Source organism: Impatiens glandulifera, chromosome 3, assembly GCF_907164915.1.
Source record: "Impatiens glandulifera chromosome 3, dImpGla2.1, whole genome shotgun sequence".
Taxonomy (NCBI): Eukaryota; Viridiplantae; Streptophyta; class Magnoliopsida; order Ericales; family Balsaminaceae; genus Impatiens; species Impatiens glandulifera.
The window spans coordinates 370,934-388,535 of record NC_061864.1 but is presented as its reverse complement, the minus strand read 5'-3'; the positions used below and the strand labels follow the sequence as shown (position 1 = coordinate 388,535).

The 17,602-nt window shown below is 31.1% G+C and overlaps 3 protein-coding genes across 3 annotated transcripts; 2 read left to right on the top strand and 1 right to left on the bottom strand.

Annotated features, from left to right (window-relative positions):
* The first annotated feature begins 1,329 nt into the window (after nucleotides 1-1,329).
* On the top strand, nucleotides 1,330-2,947 carry LOC124928962 (dof zinc finger protein DOF3.7-like). Its single transcript, XM_047469217.1, has 2 exons — nucleotides 1,330-1,585; nucleotides 1,823-2,947. Exons 1-2 carry the CDS (start codon nucleotides 1,562-1,564, stop codon nucleotides 2,759-2,761), a joined length of 963 nt encoding a protein of 320 aa, XP_047325173.1. The 5' UTR covers nucleotides 1,330-1,561; the 3' UTR covers nucleotides 2,762-2,947.
* Nucleotides 2,948-5,243: 2,296 nt separating this feature from the next.
* LOC124928963 (survival of motor neuron-related-splicing factor 30) lies at nucleotides 5,244-9,158 on the bottom strand. Its single transcript, XM_047469218.1, has 8 exons — nucleotides 8,947-9,158; nucleotides 8,288-8,356; nucleotides 7,537-7,650; nucleotides 6,711-6,796; nucleotides 6,489-6,564; nucleotides 6,100-6,288; nucleotides 5,774-5,902; nucleotides 5,244-5,703 (listed from the first exon to the last, which is right to left on the bottom strand). The coding sequence occupies exons 1-8, from the start codon at nucleotides 9,019-9,021 to the stop codon at nucleotides 5,539-5,541; spliced, it is 903 nt and encodes a 300-aa protein (XP_047325174.1). The 5' UTR covers nucleotides 9,022-9,158; the 3' UTR covers nucleotides 5,244-5,538.
* Nucleotides 9,159-11,397: 2,239 nt separating this feature from the next.
* On the top strand, nucleotides 11,398-16,293 carry LOC124932336 (protein root UVB sensitive 6-like). The gene is made up of 13 exons (XM_047472957.1): nucleotides 11,398-11,894; nucleotides 12,060-12,158; nucleotides 12,256-12,369; nucleotides 13,204-13,275; nucleotides 13,352-13,462; nucleotides 13,574-13,693; nucleotides 14,137-14,238; nucleotides 14,461-14,533; nucleotides 14,640-14,723; nucleotides 14,801-14,865; nucleotides 15,150-15,251; nucleotides 15,328-15,507; nucleotides 15,879-16,293. The coding sequence occupies exons 1-13, from the start codon at nucleotides 11,532-11,534 to the stop codon at nucleotides 15,942-15,944; spliced, it is 1,551 nt and encodes a 516-aa protein (XP_047328913.1). The 5' UTR covers nucleotides 11,398-11,531; the 3' UTR covers nucleotides 15,945-16,293.
* Nucleotides 16,294-17,602: the final 1,309 nt, after the last annotated feature.

The following is a 17,602-nucleotide window of genomic DNA, read 5'->3' as shown; positions in this document are numbered from 1 at the left end:
TTAAAAATTGATATTTTTGATATATTGCGGTACGATATTTTCGATATACTTTTAATAAAGATAAATTTTTTTTTTATCCGGAATGAACTATCGGTTTAATAATTTTGTAATATTTAATTGTGTACCTTTCAATAATTTATATTGAAGGTATTTATAAATTAATTAATTAATTAGAAAATAAAAAGCCTATTTCTATGTGAAGACTACGGCTGAAGAAACTTTATTTGGCAGTCGGCAACACCAACCAATGAACAATCAATAAATATTAATGATCTAATTTAAAATAAATATTTATTTTGTTTTTGTATAAACATATTTGAAATTATAATTTTTTGTGTGTGTGTGTGTGTGTTAGAAATGAGTTTAGAACTAGTTCGTTGGTTAATGATTTTTCTATCTAAAAACATAAACAGGTTCTCTCTTTGTCTTTTGAGTTTTGTCTACATTACTTTATCAGAAACAAACAAATCTCAACTAAGCTAGTTTGATATTAATAGATTATTTAATCATTTCAATATAATTTATTATAAAATAATTTATTTTATTAATTAAAATAATTTGATTTATCTTATATGAAATTTAAATAAATTTATTTGAAATAATTAAAGCAAGATTTAACAAACGGGTCTAAAGAAGAGAAGGGACCTACCTACTCACTCACTCATCCACTCACCCAAGAGAGAGAAACAAACTAACGTTAATTAATTAATTCTCTCTCCCACGCTTTTCTCGGAAACCTCGACGCTTGGATGGATGTTGGATTGTGGGACCCACGCTGGTGGATATCTGAGTAGCCATTACCGGCTTTTAAGCGGAAGGCGGGTCCCACCGTTCTCACGCCACCCTCTCTTTTTTAAGTCATTGTTTGACTTATAAACTTCAGTGCTTCAGAGGTCGGCACATTTATGCGCTCTCTATATATAGCCGCTTAACCTATAATCAAACTATCTCTTATTATTTAATAACATTACCTAATAATTCATGTACATTAAAAATAATAAAATATAAACATAATAATAACATTATATTATAAATGATACATATTATTATTTTAAACAGATTATCAAACTTATATTTCTCATCAACTTTTCAAAAATGAAAAAAAAAAACTTATAATAATAATATTATAAATTATACTAATAAAACGATTAAAATTGTTTAAGATTCAACTATTAAAAATAATAACCACATATATCTGTATACTTCAAATTTAGGTCTTCCAATAAACATATTTTAATATTTAAATTTAGAACAAGAAATCCGAGTGGTTAGTGGGCGTCGTAAAAGGACAAATCCACCACCACCGCATGAAAACATAGACCCAAAATTATTAAACTTGGGGGAGAGACATTTATTCTCTTTCTCTCTCTAGGAATGAATAGCTACTAGTGATTGATTACACATGATACGAGATAAGACTACTCATCCCAAACATTCCTCCCATTAATTAATTAATTAATTAAACCCACCCACTCACCAATCAATTATACACATTCTTCTTCTTCATTCTTCATTCTTCCTCCTTCTTCTTCATTTGTGTTTCTCTTCTTTGTCTTCTTCCATGAATACTCTTCAATGGCCACAGGTATAGATCATCTCTTTCTATCTACCAATATATTTTTTTTAATTTTATTTTTAATGATTTATATACAAAGCTTATATATATATACGATCAAGATCTGCACCACCCATTTCCTTATATCACTTGTACTAATTAAATGTTTCATCATATATATATATACTTTGTTTGTTCCATCTTCAAATACAAATCTGAACCCATTTTCAAAATAATAATAATAATAATAATAATTATGGCATACAGGAAAGGGTTGTTGAGGCTGCTGCAGCAGCGAGGACAATGGATGAAGAATTAGGTGAAAACACAAGAATTAATAATACTACATGTGGAAAGCCATCAATATCATCGTCTTTTAATGTAGTAGAAAAAGAAAGCAACAAATTGGTTGACGTTCAAGAATATCAGAAACAACAGGATATGAAGCATGGAATCAACTGTCGGAGGTGCAGCTCGACCAACACTAAATTCTGTTACTACAACAATTACAGCCTTTCTCAACCTAGATATTTCTGCAAAACCTGTAAGAGATACTGGACTGAAGGTGGATCCTTGAGAAATATTCCAGTTGGTGGAGTTTCCAGAAAGAACATGAAGAGATCTTCCCCCTCAAATTCAGACGTCTCCTCTAATTCTGATCATTCCTCTAATAATAATAATTCAATATCAACCTCCTGCAAGAAAATGCTTCTAATTGATCAATATCATCATCATGATACTTCTAATTACAATCATCATCATCATCAGCCTCCTCCTCCTCCTCCTGCTCATCATCATCATCATCATCAAAACCCTAATATTCTAATTAAGGAAGAAGAATTTATCAGGCATGACCTAAACCTGGGATTAATCCCATCTGAACAGAATAACGTGTTCAAGACTTTCACTGAGCTCATTCAAGTTCCTGATTTTGATAAGAACAACACTCTTTTTCAACAATATCCACCTCTCTTCATGCCAAACATTTCATCAAATAATTATCATCAACTTGGAAACTTTCATGATCAAGATCAGGAGGCGGAGGAGGAGGAGGAGGAGGAGGATGATAACAGGAGGAGGAGATCAGGTCCGGCGTTGTTGTTTCCATTCCAGGAGATCAAACAGCAGGTTGAAAGAAAAACTTCAGATTCAGGTGGGTATAATAGGATTAATAATGGAAGTGTTTTAGGTAGTGGATTATGGTGAATTTAGAAATGAAGAACCAACATGATCAAGTTCATTTTATTTACAAGGTTTTGTTTAATTTGTGATTTCATTTTCAACTTTTTATTTAATTGGTGTTTTGTTTTCCATGGGTGTATGCATGATGAATTGATTTTATGATTAATTAATTAATATTGTCTTAATTACAAGAGACCCATCATGATTTAATTTGTATAAGTATATATCCTGTCTCTTTTTAATTGTGTTAATTTGTAACACTTAGTAGTATATATAGATAGGTTCATTTCAATATCGATCCATTCAATTAAGCCATTTGCATGCAAACAATGTTATTTAATAATATCACTCTTTTTTGTCCTATAAATTAAAACCCAATGCAAACATCATCTAACCCATGATCAATATCTCCCCAAGGTTCCTCATGCTTTTACCAACCAAGCCCTATTAAGAAGTTCTATATATAGTTCATACTTCATATAGATCAAAACCAAACTTATTAGTGTTCTTCATACCAATCAAGTTACTTCAACTAACCTTTATTCATATATAGACTCTTTATCAAACAAAGTTACATGAGTTCCACCCACCAAAATTGCTCCACAACCAGAGTTTTTAAACATTATATTTATCAAAAAAAAAAAATCATGAAAGATTTTTTTAAATAACAAAAAATGACAAAGTGGGGAAATGTTAATATTGAATCTCTATACAAAGTTTATATGCAAATATTTTGGTGAAAAGAATTAGAAGCAAGAGTAAGAAAACTACCAATGTGATGATCCAGTAAAAAAAAGTCGATTTAAAAGAGACCAAAATGTCACAGACGTTTTAAATAGAAGCAGAGATGCATGAAATTCTCTTTAATTAAAAATAAATAAAAATAAGAAACTAATTAGCTATAAACCGAATTACTTATAGATAAATGGGGAATTGGAGAGGTTAGTATAAATAAATTTATGTTAGGACTTGGTATAGAGTAAGTTTGATTCAGCTTATTCAATTTATTCTCAAATATGATTAATAGGGTTCAGCTTATACTTAATTTATTCGTTACAATTTTTTCAGTTTGAGAAGAAATTAAGTATTATTACGTAAACGTTAAACACTCATCAAACACGCCCCTCTAAGTCCCGTAAATAAAAATAATAATTATTACTTATTAAACTTTGTTTGTATCCAAATATTTTAAAATTTATAATATACCGATAGTTAATTAGTGATTTTAATATATAATCGTGGACTTAATTTGGTGTTGTCAACAATTTTTATTTAATTTTGAAATGCGTTACATTTTGTTGACGAGTCTATTAATTGTAGATAAGAATTTGAAGAGAAATGTCTAAATTTACATGAAAGAAAATCATAATCATATTATCACATGCCTCCTCAGATAGCAATGACTGGTTTTGATATATATAGAATGGTGATGGAATTAAAACATTCTCACATACTAGCTAAGAGGAAATATATATATATACATCACTCCCATCGATCCCATGGATGACCGACCATTCTAAATTCCAATTAATTAAGCTACGATTCATGATTTGCTTTCTCATCTAAATTCCAACATTTTTTAGTTGTTCTCATAATCTCTACCTACCTACCTACTACTAACTAGGTCTACTACCCCCAATTAATACATTTTCTAATACACTAAAATTCCATACCTAGGGAGGGTCCTGTTTTAAATATTTGACATAATTGGACCCTTTTAAATTCAAAAAATCCAACCTAATTAATTAAAGACTCAATGATACATTGACATTGATAGAACGATTAAAAGACTTGATCATATGTAGTGTAATATTACTTCTTCTTCTTCTTGTTGGTATTTTAATTTTAATCAAAGTAAGATAATAATGTAAGTGAGGAGTCACGCGTAGAATCTGCAAGACCCTACACTTATATTAGTTGTTTGAAAATATAAAGAAAAAATGACAAAAATATGAAAGTCGATTTGACTTATAATTACAAATAATTAATTAATTAATTAATTAAATCCTCACCTTCTTCTTCTTCTTCTTCTTCATCAATGTGTTTTTTAGACAGTCTACCATCTCATCTCTATTTTCTTTCTTCCATGGATAATATTGAAAATCTATCTATCATCTTTTATGGAGAGGGAAAGACAAATTTCAGATCAAGACAAGATTAAGAATCATGGCCTCATCATCTTCAACTGTCCCATGTGCAGCAATTCAACCAACACAAAGTTTTTTTACTACAAAAACTACAGCCTCCTATATATTAATTATGCAACAACTGTCTGTCGACAAAAATACAAGGATCCTCCTCCTCCTTCTCCTTCACCAATAATAATCCCAAACAGCAGAAGAAGAAGAAGAAGAAGAAGATTCAAAACAGACACTACCTCCTCATCTCCTTCTCCATATCATCAACATCTTGAAGAGGTCAAGATCTTTAACCAAAATTATACCTGTACAACATTTTTCTTATTTTGGTTTAATGTCATTTGTTGTTCAAGCTTATAATGTTTTATATCTCAATTAGCTACTGCTGCTGCTTGTCTATTTTATTAATACCCGTAATCATTCTTATTATACAAAATTGAATACCATGATAGCGTATAAACAAACAGGTCTGGAATTTGACATGTTTGATACCAAAAAGAAAAATAGTGCAAATCAGCCAAACTAGTTTTTCATTGTCTAATTTACATAATATGATGAGAGGACAGAAAATTAGAGTTTTGGAACCTTCCAGAATTTAGTAACAAAACATCGCTGTAAAGAAACAAACAAACTGGTGAAGACGCCTTAGAGGATTTCTCTATATTAATCGTCGGTTGTCTCCATATTAGCTCCCTTGAGATGCAGGTGTTTTTCTCTCCTCTGAAAATCAGTCAAACCTTTACCACTTCCTGTCACACCTACCTTCCCGAAAGGATCTTCTGGTGACTTGAATATGCTATCCTTCTTCCTCCCCGAAAAGAAACCAATCTAAAAATAGATATATCACAACATTATTCATACAATTTTGCAATTTCAAACTTAACCACAAACTACTGACCTTCTTAGCCTGGCCCTTTGTTGTTTGGAATTGTTGCCATGCATTTTGTCTCTTGTTCTGAGAAACTTCAAGTTGTTCCTTCCGCACCTTTGATTTGAATGAATGAATCTTCTTACGCTTTGCAGCTTTCTGCAAATTCACTCTTTTTTATCACTCATCAACTCCATTATCAAAGACCATGTTTGAGATGATGATTAATTTCAATGATCCAATCAAGAATCTACTAATCAACCAAAATTACCCCTAACTACTTGGCTATTCAAGTAACCCTAGATCAAACAAGGCCTAAATGTGACTTAATAAAAATAACAATAATTTGTACTCACAACATCCTCAGGGTCATTAGGATCTATCTGAAGTTTTGCTGGTAAGCTTCGGGACTGGAATTCTACAGCATCACCAGCTTGGGCAATCTTACGCTTGAGAGCTTGTTTAGTTGCCTCAGCTTGCTTCTCAGCTTCCACTAATGCATCCACAATTCCTTCTTGAACCGCTCTTACATTGTCTGGATCAACCTGGAAGAATAATCAATTTAAGCAACATATCAAGCTTCAGCAGGAAAGGAAAAAACAACAAAGAAGCCACGTTGCATCATCTGACAGTATCCATAAATTATGTTTGTAATAAGCACATAGAGAGAATAGTTCATTAACTTTGGCATCTCCGCAAAAATAAATTAAATTTGAATTCCTCTTAGTCAAACTCAAAACTATACCTCTTCCTCATTGCCCCATCCATCATAGCGAACACGATAGCCATTCATAGTATGTTCCTCAACTGTTCCTTCGTACCTGAATGTTTAACTAGTCAAACACAGAAAAAGGGAAAAAAAAAACAAGGTGATGCCAAAGAAGATTTAAAATTGAAACTATAAGTACTGAAAGATCTTGAAGATTGAGCTGATATATGTACAATCATTTTAGCTGCATAAACATACCATTCACCATCTTCACTCCACACAGCTTGAACTTTTGTACCCACCGGAAACTTGTCTAGATGATGATCAAATGCGTTTGATGGTACCTGATTGGAGGAAATGATAGTGAGAGAACAATAAGCAATCAATCAATCTACAAGTGAATTGGTCTAGTACTTAAACCTTGAGTTTAAACAAAACAAATAGGTAGGGGAAAAAATGTGCAAGGCTGGGGAGAAGGGATAGACACATGGATTTAAATATTGCATATGTCACTTAGGGAATGTAAATACCGCTATTTTATTTTCAACATAATTGGAAGAGAAGAAGGTGAACATGGATTAAGACCTGGTTTGATGGAGATTACTTGGATTAACACCCAATAAATCAACATTCCATCATCAATGGACAATTAAATTACAAAAATACCCTAATTTATCCACATTTTTGTCAAATGAGATTTATTCCACGAAAGAGAAACAGATTATTTCAAAATAACCCCTGATGAAACAAGCCTAAATATGAAGATGAGTTTCAGTGAAATGAAAAGGTAAACATAATTAAGTATGAAATATAAGCAAACAACAAGAACAATTTCCAAAATAGAGAAATATAGCTAATAGCAGTATTTCATATATGATACACTTGAGCAGCATGTGCACAGAATATAGACCATGAGTGTTTTCAATGATAAAGTTAAATCTTGGCCATGTAAAATGTTGTGTTTAGCCAAGGTCAGTTCTTCAAGCAAGTAAAGGCATATCATTCTTTTATGAAAATATAGTATAACTCAACAAAAGAAAGCAATGGAGAAAATAGTGAGTATAAAAATGAAATGAGGGTTCACATTATCACTCGGTGCAGAACTGGAATCATCATAAGGAAAAGCAGCTCTACCACCCAATCCGGCACCTTCATTCTGCCTAGCAGTATCAAGAAGTTCTTCTGTCAAAGTTATCACCTACAAAACGAAGCATCAGACAAGCCCAAATAAGTACAACTGCAACATACCAATCAAAAACTAGTATACTCTGAATAACTTTTCAAATGCAGGATCTCATCATCGATTCAAATCAGAGAACAATGGAAGGTTGACCACCAAAAGACAAATGAAACCTGCACAGAAACCAAGATACGAGTGATGGACACCTTTGCATAATTTCCACCCTTGTAAGGTTTGTAAATTTCTCTAAGAAATTCCATTTCAGGTATATGTATTCTATCTCAACAACAAACCTCACCTTCTGAATCCGGATGACAGAAGCAATCCGCTCTAGTCATGGGCACTTATTTGATGTTGCTTGTTTTGAGAAAAAGAAAATTACTAGTGAGCAAAAGGAAAACCAGGGATGGGCAAAAATACTTGTATATGTTTCAAGGTCTAGATAATCACCTAAACAAGATATCAGATTCCTTTTAAGCATGAAGTGACTTCATCTTGGTAAAAGAAATCAATAAAAATCCATAGGGAAACCGCTAGAAGCTCAACCCTATAATCATCGTAAAATAGGAACTAAATGAAACTAAATAAGGGGCGGCATACAGAGAAGGAACCAATGAAGATGAATAAAAAAGGCTGCAGCAGAATTTCAAGTCACCTCAATAAGTTCCTTCTTCATGTCTTCATACTCAGAATTTCCAGGATCATCCTCCAACAGTGATTTTATCTGGTAAAAAACAAAGAATACACTGTTATTTAAAATGTAAAGGCCATGGAAGAAAGCTCTACAGAATACAGAGACTAATTACAAAAGGTAAAAGCACAAAAAGTGTGAACAATCAATCAATCAATCAATCATCCAAATGCGTAATACATTAATAAACCTTGTGAAAGACATACATTGAAGAGTATTATACAGTCTGCCTGAGCAAACTCTCAACTTCAGCTTGAAATATACAGGAAAATTAAGCAAAAGGATAAGTTACGTATGAAGCATTAACTGGGAACATCAAGGATTATCGTTTCACTAACTGCTTACAAGTCCTTACCTCAGTTGTATGAATTTGATTACGCCATTACGCTCGATGAAAGGGTGATACTATATGTTTACAGGACAAAGCTATTTTTTATCATTGGTACTCAGAAACCCTAGACGATGGTAAGTCAAATTGATGAGTGCAGACTAAATTAAGACAAAAACAGATCTAGGGTTCGTTCCACATGTTATATATGTGAATCTATTTGATCTAAGAACGTATGCATACATATATATATATATGTAATAGAGAGAGAGAGAGAGAGAGAAAGAGAGATTGCCTGCTGAAGTTGCTCCTTGTAAGTGGAGAGACTTGAAGCGAGTTCCTCTATACTTGGTTCTTCGCCTCCTTGCATGGTCGTGCTTACGAAATACTACAAATTCTTGAAACCAAGGGTTTTCGATTCAATTCGAATATCGCAAGCCCTAAAACGATGACGAGCGGTAATGAAGCAACCTTTCAGCAAGACTGCAACGAAGGAAGGAGGTGATCTTGTTTAAGTCTTGTTTGGCGTGGATTCTACACATAACTTATGGGTCCGGATCTAGTTTTATTGCATTATCGGATCCTGTCCTCACCGGAAAATTTCACGAATAATAACTCTTTTTAAAAATAACTTAAGTTCGATAAAGTTTGCAAAAATAACTCTTTTAACTAAAAAAAATAATAATACAAAAGTTTATAAATTTAATTATATTTTATCCATACAAAATATTTTGTGATGATTTAACATGAGAAAACAATAATATAAATTCGTTTGATATTTTACTAAACGAACATGATGCATAAATATAAATAAATAATAAAATTAATTATAGTGGTGGTGGGATGGGCCATGGCCCATGGCTATGTTGGCGAAGTGATCCACTATTTTTAACAATCAAATGTATACATAATACATTATTATATTAAATCATTACAAAATTAACCATATTTTATTTTATAAATACATTTTTTATTTAAACTGAAACGCTAATATGGATTTTATAATTATTTAAATTTATAAAAAATATACATTTTCTTTTCTTAAACAACTCACTTTCATGGCTATCTTTTCGTTTCATTTTTATTAATATATTATTAATTGTTGGCTGGAAATTCTCTTCTCATCTATCCATTTGCTTCTGAGCTGGATATGATCGACTTCAGGCCCACCAATACTAGACCTTTTAGAGGTAAAGCCTTGTTTGGTTTATGGTTATTTACATTATAGAGGTAATAAATATTTTATCTTTTTTACATTATCTATTTTTTTAAATATCTTCCTGTACACTCATTTATGATAAAAAAAAAAAATATTATGATATATTTTGTTTGAAATATCTCTTTGAAAACACTAATAGTGTTTAAGAAACTAATAGGTAATTACAAATTAAAAAATGAATGGAATTGTTACATGTCATTACAATTTTGTTAATTACAAAGAAAATATTATTAAAACCTTGTTTTTCTTTTTCAAAATTTCTTTACTTTTTATATAATTTTACTTAATCATTAATTAATTAAACTAAATAAAAATCTAATTATCCTACCATTTAATTTTATTAGGCAAAGTCTAAAAAAAACTCCTACAAAAACCAAGATCAAACAAGCTCTTAGATGTATTTTTGTTTTCAAATTATTAAATATTTATATGAAACTAAATTAAAAAATGATATAAACTATGCATTATTAGATATACTTTTGTTAATATGGATATTTTTTCTTAGTTTTATATTTTAGTTAATCTTGTAAAAACTAATCAATTTGTATAATTTATTTTAAAATATATTATTTTTTTATTTATTAACATTTTAAATTAAATTAAAAAATTAAAGATTGTAATTAATAATAATAAGGAAATAAAAATAAATTGTAATAATATTCTGTTTGTAATAATAACAATATTGTAACAATAACATTGTGTAGTTATAAAAAAATTAAATTAAACAAAAATAAATATATAAAGATATTTATAAAAAAAAAGTTAGTATAAAAATAAATATTTCAAATAAACTAGTGTAATAAAAAAACATAGGGAGATATTTGAAATAAAATATAATGTAAAATGAGAAATAAAAAAATATATATTATTTTTCTAATTATAATGATTTTTTATTTTATAAAAATAAAGAACATATCACATCAAATATGATTCGTAAGGCTATTAAGAATCTTAACAACCAAGTGAAAATAAAAAATAAAAAATTGGCCTTTATAGCTTTACTTTTAGAAACCACATTACTTTGAATGATTAAAAACTAGTATTAGTATTTAGTACACAAACTTTGAATGGGCTGTGAATTACATGGTCTTAAAATACTTTTTTTTTTTTTTAGGATTTAATTTTGACGTGATTATATCTTTTGGGGGAATAACTTCATTTATAAAATTGATTATTAATATTTTTCATTTTATTAATAAAATAATATTTATATGATAAATAGAAATACTTAATTTATGAACAGACATTATATATCCTTTTATTTAGGTGTTAGAAGTTAGCAAGTGTATTTGGGTGTTTTATTGAATGGCAGGCAGGCGCCTAATTGTACCTAACGAACTGTAATTTCGGCAACCCTTTTATTACATAGTAGGTATTAATTATATTTAGTTGTTTATCTAACTTTGAACATTTTTTATTTTTATTTTTTTACTAAATAAACTCGTCATCCATCTTATATATATATATAGAGAGAGAGAAGCGAGTGTATATATAAATCTGTGTTTATCTTTTTATTTATTTGTAGATTCCACCTCTTAAGCTCCGTTGAGACTTGAGCCACCACACCCCAATGTATCTATCTGTCGTCAATACCTAGGGAATCGATTTCTCTTTAAAATCTAATCTAATCTAATCTACTCTGGCTATTGTATCGCGGATTCATGGCGCCAATGAAGCTCAAGCAGGCATCCAACACCACTACTCAAACGCTTACCGGCACCGCCTCGCAGGATGCTAGGCTTCTCGTCCGTGAGACGCTGCGGATCAGCGCTAATCTCGCGTCAGCGGCTCCTTCATCTTCATCCGCTATGGTTGCGGCGGAGAGTATTGGATTGAGACCCGAGGCAGTGAATTTTGGTTTACTGGACGAACAATTTGTCGATTCCACCATGAGATTGATTTGCTACGAAGAGGTGGATGGACGCCGGTGGAAATACCTCGCCGATAACGGCGAGACAAAGAAACTGAGAAATGGATCATCAATTCGTACTGTCAGTTTGCAAACTCCCAAGGCCCCTGTTGATGTCAGTTAACGCTCGCTCACGTTTGTTTGCTAAATAAGTATCTAGTTTCTTTATGCATTGCTCTGATTCTTTCGCTTCCTGTCAACTGTGATTGCTTTTAGATCTAATGTCTTTGATCACGGAAACGAGTTTTTGCTCAATTAGACAATGAAATACATGTACCAGGAACTGCTGTCATTTGTAAGATCATACGTGGTACCAGAAGGTTTTCCAGAAAGCGTTACCTCGTCTTACGTGCCTTACATGACATGGAGGGCTCTCAAGGTACTCAAATTGGATGGATTATTATTCTCCTACTAAAATTTAGCATCTCTAATTTTATGCACCTGACGATGATTGTATCTGTTTGTGTTTCATATAGCATTTTTGTGGTGGTGCAATGGGTGTCTTCACAACACAAACCCTTCTGAGTTCACTTGGAGTCTCCAGAAACACTGCAGCTCCTGGGGCCGTTGCAATAAATTGGATTCTCAAGGTCTCAAATTACTATTTCTTTATTAAACTACTTGTTTGACTTTCTTGATTCTTTCTCCAGCCTTTCTTTAAGTTAAACTAAAAGGAGTGCTTTTATAGAACATGACTTGCAACTTAAATGCAGGGCTAGATTTGGTTATTGTTTTTGTTTATACCCAAATTACAACCACATTAGAACCATCCACCATTTAGGACTAATTGTGGACTTTGAATTGTTTAATTATATTTTTTTTATTTCTCAGTCTGTTTGTTTCATTGTTCTGCAAAGACATTGAACTTATGACTTGTTGCGAAATAGCACAAATGCTCATATAAAATGCTTCAGAATATGGTAAAGTGGTCTAAAACAAGATTTAATGAGGTCTGGCCGCCCATTTTGTAGATTTCAAGGGAACAATGGTCAAAGTAACCCTAGCACATCAACTCACAAAACTAAAATACCCTTGTCCCCATCCCCAATAAACCCTAGCTTCTCTCTATATATCAGACATATCTTCCATGCTCAGAAGGTAGTTTGATTTGATGATATTATTTTCTTCTCTTTCTGGTCTTGTTTGGTGATTAATGCAAAATGCTACATTCTTGCTTCCATGACAAGGACATGAAGTTTATGTATCTGCTACTAATCAACATTACCTGTGTATTGTGAAAATTCATCAATCTCTTCAGTCACTACATTCTTTCTGCAATAAATCCTAATAAGTTGAAATGAATAGTATGTTTATTGAATATCTCATAAAATGGAAAAGTTATTTCTCGTTCAAGTTTTATACAGTACCAACAGGAAGTATATTATGTACTTGGTCATTTTAATGAACTGTGACTTTTCTCTTAGGACGGTTCTGGTCGGGTTGGAAAAATGTTATTTGCTCGACAAGGGAAGAAATTTGATTGTGATCTTAAACAGGTCAGCTTGGTCTTGTATTCCTATTTTCTTCAATTGAATTATGTATGTTAATGCAAGTGTTTTACATGATTTTCAGCTTCGTTTTGCTGGAGATCTCCTAATGGAGTTGGGTGCCGGTGTAGAATTAGCAACTTCAGCTTTTCCACATCTTTTTTTGCCTTTAGCTTGTGCTGCTAATGTCGTGAAGGTTTAAATTCTCTCCACTTATTCATTCAGACTTGTTCACTCATTTTGTCAAGTTTCTTCATATAATAACTCATGTTGTACAATTGTATATTGGCATTCAATTGACATGCAGAATGTTGCTGCTGTGACTTCAACATCAACTAGGACTCCCATATACAAGGCATTTGCTAAAGGAGAAAACATTGGAGACGTCACTGCTAAGGGGGAGTGTGTAGGAAATATTGCTGACCTGGTATGTAAAAAGCACATGTATCAATAAATCTTATTTCCAGATGATAACCGTGTAAATTTGCTGTATGTTGGGTTGTTTAAAGAATTCCCTTAATAATTGAGTTATCTCTTAACACAAGTAGCTTTACAAGGTTGTAAAATACACTTAAGACATTTTGACCATGTAAACTATGAGAAAGACTCACATGCCTTGAATAGTAACTAGAATTTTAATTAAAAATTCAGTTCTAATTCAAATACTATTATGTTTGAAGGAATTTTTAAAATAGGAATACTTAATAAAAAAAATTATATTTATTCTTCCATTTTTCTAATTCCAATTCCCATCATCTAACTGCAACATTATATTTTTACCAAGTAAATATACTTCCAGTTCTTGAAGTATTACTATCATGAGATATCAATTGGTAGAATTGCTAACAATCTGAACCTCTTCTATTGAAGCTTGGCACAGGATTGAGCATTATGCTTTCAAGAAGAAATCCGTCTCTAGCAACCACTTTCACTCTCCTTTCCTGTGGATACATCTTCAGTTCATACCAAGAGGTTAGGTGAAAATATAATTCTTTCGCCCCATGTGGAAACACTTATTGTTTAAGTATCAGGAAGATACAACAACAAAAGTAAATTTATGAATCTATCAATAACTAAATTTATTAACATAAAAAATAAGTGATTCCAAATGGGGCCTTTATGTCCTGGAATTTGTTCTTCACTTTGTCAAGTCTCTCTTCTATGTTTCTAATTACTGTGCCTTGTGTTTTCCAGGTAAAATCAGTTGTATTACATACACTAAATGGTGCAAGATTAACCGTGGCAATAGATTCCTTTCTCAAGACAGGTTTGGACAAGTGTTGTGTATTTGTACCATAGAATGTTGTCATTTTCTTGTATTGTACATTTATCATGTTTTTTTACTGAGAATAGATTCATTCCTTATGTTTCAGGAAAGGTACCAACTTTGCAAGAGGGGAATACGATGGAAAACATATTCAGTTTCCCATGGTCAAGAGAAAGACCAATAGTCCTTGGTACAGTTTCATTTATGCAAAAAAACACTATATTCATTGATAGAATTGAATTTCAAGTTCCCTTAACTGTTTGTCAGGGCCAAGATTTAAAGAGGCATTCCAAGATCCAAGCTCATACATTGCAGTGAAACCTATATTTGAAGTAATGTTCTTGAAACTCTTTTTTCGGTCATATAAATTTGAACTCGGAGATATTTTCTCAAATTGGGCCTTGTTTGACCTAGGGTTATTTATAAAAAAAAATGCTTGGTGCGAAAGTAGATTATTTGTGTAAAATGATCAAAATAACCTTAGTATTTAATATTATAAAAAATAAAGTACATCAATGAAGGCCTTGACATTTTTATTTTTTCCTGCCATTTCGCAAAAGGAGGTATATTTCTTGTATTTTTCTGATTTTGGTTTAAATTGTGGGCCTCTTATCAGAAGGAAAGATACATAGTGACTTATAATCAATCAAAAGGTAACATCTATGCTTTGCTGAAGGATCAAGCAAAATCAGATGACGTCTTGAAGGCTGCATTTCATGTGAGACCTTCAATTTCTCGATCACATTGTTTGTCAAGCCATTTTAAAAAAAATTGTATTTTTCTCCAATTTGCAGGCTCATGTACTTCATTACATCATTCGTTCAGCAAGACAACTTAAATCTTCTTCGATAGTTGATCAAGAAAATAACAAGATATTTGCACCTTGTGCTGCTGATATTGAAGCCCATATTGCTGAATCTCATAAGTTGGTTACAGCTTTATACGGGCCTTTTAAGAGCAAAGCTACAGAACAGGTATGCAATATGATAAGATTTCCATCCTTCCAATTTATGTGAACACTTTTAGTGAAAAAATGCACATGACAGAATAAAATGAAATGGACTTCTGGACTGAACTAGACCTGATTAAAAATTTATAACTAGCAGCCAGCAGAGTTAGGCCTTCACTCACTTGATCAACGAATAATCAACTAAAATATCCTTTTATTTTTTTATAATTTTCAATTGATAGACTTGTCTTTCACCTGCAACTGAAAGGGCATATTGGGAACAAAAAACCCGATTACCTCATATCCCATATTAAACCTTTTTTTTTCTTTCTTTCCCTCAAACATCTTAGCTTACATAGATGATTGATTTATGTATGTATGTTATATCTTCTTCAGGGGTGGGTGATGTCTGAATCACTTCTTAATCCAGGACGAGCACGGATTATAGATGTGGTTAACTGAGGAGTTGGTCTTATTATCCCATTCTTCCCTTTATATATAAGATATGGGTTGTGCTTTTTGTAGCGACGGAATTTTCAAAATGGTTTGATTTTTATTTATCAAAAAGAAGTTGTATGTATTTATTTATCTCGAGTTTATTGAAAAGTTAAGGCGACTTGCAATTAGTATAGTATAATGAGCTTATCTGAAAACACATATGTATCTAGCTAGATATGTACCAGAAAATACATTTCTTCGGGTAAAAGGAGTTGTGGTCTGCTAGACACTTAAAATCACAAACGTTTCCCTTGAGGCTCTTGTATGAGGAGGAGGGGGGTTTGCTATTATATATTTTGCAAAGTGAGTCTAATTTCAAGTTTTCTATTTTATTTTAAAGGAAGACATTTCATTAAATATTTGTCCCTAAGATCATGAATGTTAACCTTAGTGAACAGTACAATAAACCAGAAGAATTAAGGATGAAACCATAAAAAAAGGAACAAATGTAAAATCAATAAGAAGCGTGATTCTATTTTAGTAGCTTCATGTATATACTTTTGTCATGCTACTGCTTTATTTGGTGCTATTTCAATATTTCTAATATCATGTACACACTGCCATATTTTTGTAAATTGACATTCTTGATGCATGTATTCAGGGTATTTTCACCTTGATTTGTTACATGTGGCTGATTATGACGTCGATTGCATTATTGGAATGTGGGGACCGAGCTTGATTCATATATTGGGGAAATAAAAGAATTCACTGCATATTGAGTTGATTCATATGTCTCAACTAAATCATATCATTGACTAAATCATATCATTGACCCGTGCCCCTAATAGACCCGGCCCTGCACACTATGACACAAAAATAATATAAGGAAAAATAAAAATGTCACAAAACATAAAGCAAAAACAAAAATAATTACCAATAAAAAAAAATCATAATACAAAACTAAATAAAGACGATACATCTTCCAACTCGAGTTTCGAAGAATCAAAATCTGATAAATAAATAAATAAATATATATATATATATATATATATTATTTTATTTTATTAAAAAGGAAGTAATTAAAAATTGAAAACTGGAATATATGGGGACACATGTTTATCACCATATTTATCAAGAAACTATGTTATCAATGGTGGTCCTTAACCATATCACTTAGACGTATGTACTTGTACAACTAACTCACTTAGACGTATGTACTAATAAAAGGTCATTTAAACATATGTACTATCAAAAATTGACTCATTTAGCCTCTTTTAATAACCATGGTTAACTTTTATTTTTAAATTTATATATTTATTAATTAAATATTAATATATTTTCTCTCTCTTTTTTTTATTAATTAAACTAGGTAATTTATTTTATTCTTAAATTTTTTATTATTTTAATATTAATTTCTCTTTTATATTTAATCTTTTTTTTATTAATTTTTATTTCTCATATTTCTTAAATTGTCATTTTTTTATAAAAATTTAACAACTTATTTATGAATTTTATGTTTTACTGTAATATATTTTTGAAGGGTTTTTTCTTATTTAGTTTAATATAAATAAAAATGAAATTAATAATTTTTTATTTAATTTTTATTCACGACTTATATTAATAGTAAAGGAATTATTTTATCTAATATTTGATTATTACTCTTTTAGTGTTTGATGAATGAG

What these genes read in the sequence shown, in the direction of transcription:
- LOC124928962 (XM_047469217.1), top strand. Translation starts at nt 1,562, where the DNA reads ATGAATACTCTTCAATGGCCACAG. An exon ending in ATACTCTTCAATGGCCACAG is followed by an intron (nt 1,586 to 1,822) that starts GTATAGATCATC and finishes TATGGCATACAG; the next exon opens with GAAAGGGTTGTTGAGGCTGC.
- LOC124932336 (XM_047472957.1), top strand. Translation starts at nt 11,532, where the DNA reads ATGGCGCCAATGAAGCTCAAGCAGGCATCCAACACCACTACTCAAACG. An exon ending in TGACATGGAGGGCTCTCAAG is followed by an intron (nt 12,159 to 12,255) that starts GTACTCAAATTG and finishes TGTTTCATATAG; the next exon opens with CATTTTTGTGGTGGTGCAAT. An exon ending in TAGGAAATATTGCTGACCTG is followed by an intron (nt 13,694 to 14,136) that starts GTATGTAAAAAG and finishes CTTCTATTGAAG; the next exon opens with CTTGGCACAGGATTGAGCAT.
- LOC124928963 (XM_047469218.1), bottom strand. Translation starts at nt 9,021, where the DNA reads ATGCAAGGAGGCGAAGAACCAAGTATAGAGGAACTCGCTTCAAGTCTC. An exon ending in ACAAGGAGCAACTTCAGCAG is followed by an intron (nt 8,357 to 8,946) that starts GCAATCTCTCTT and finishes GTTTTTTACCAG; the next exon opens with ATAAAATCACTGTTGGAGGA. An exon ending in CAAAGGGCCAGGCTAAGAAG is followed by an intron (nt 5,704 to 5,773) that starts GTCAGTAGTTTG and finishes ATCTATTTTTAG; the next exon opens with ATTGGTTTCTTTTCGGGGAG.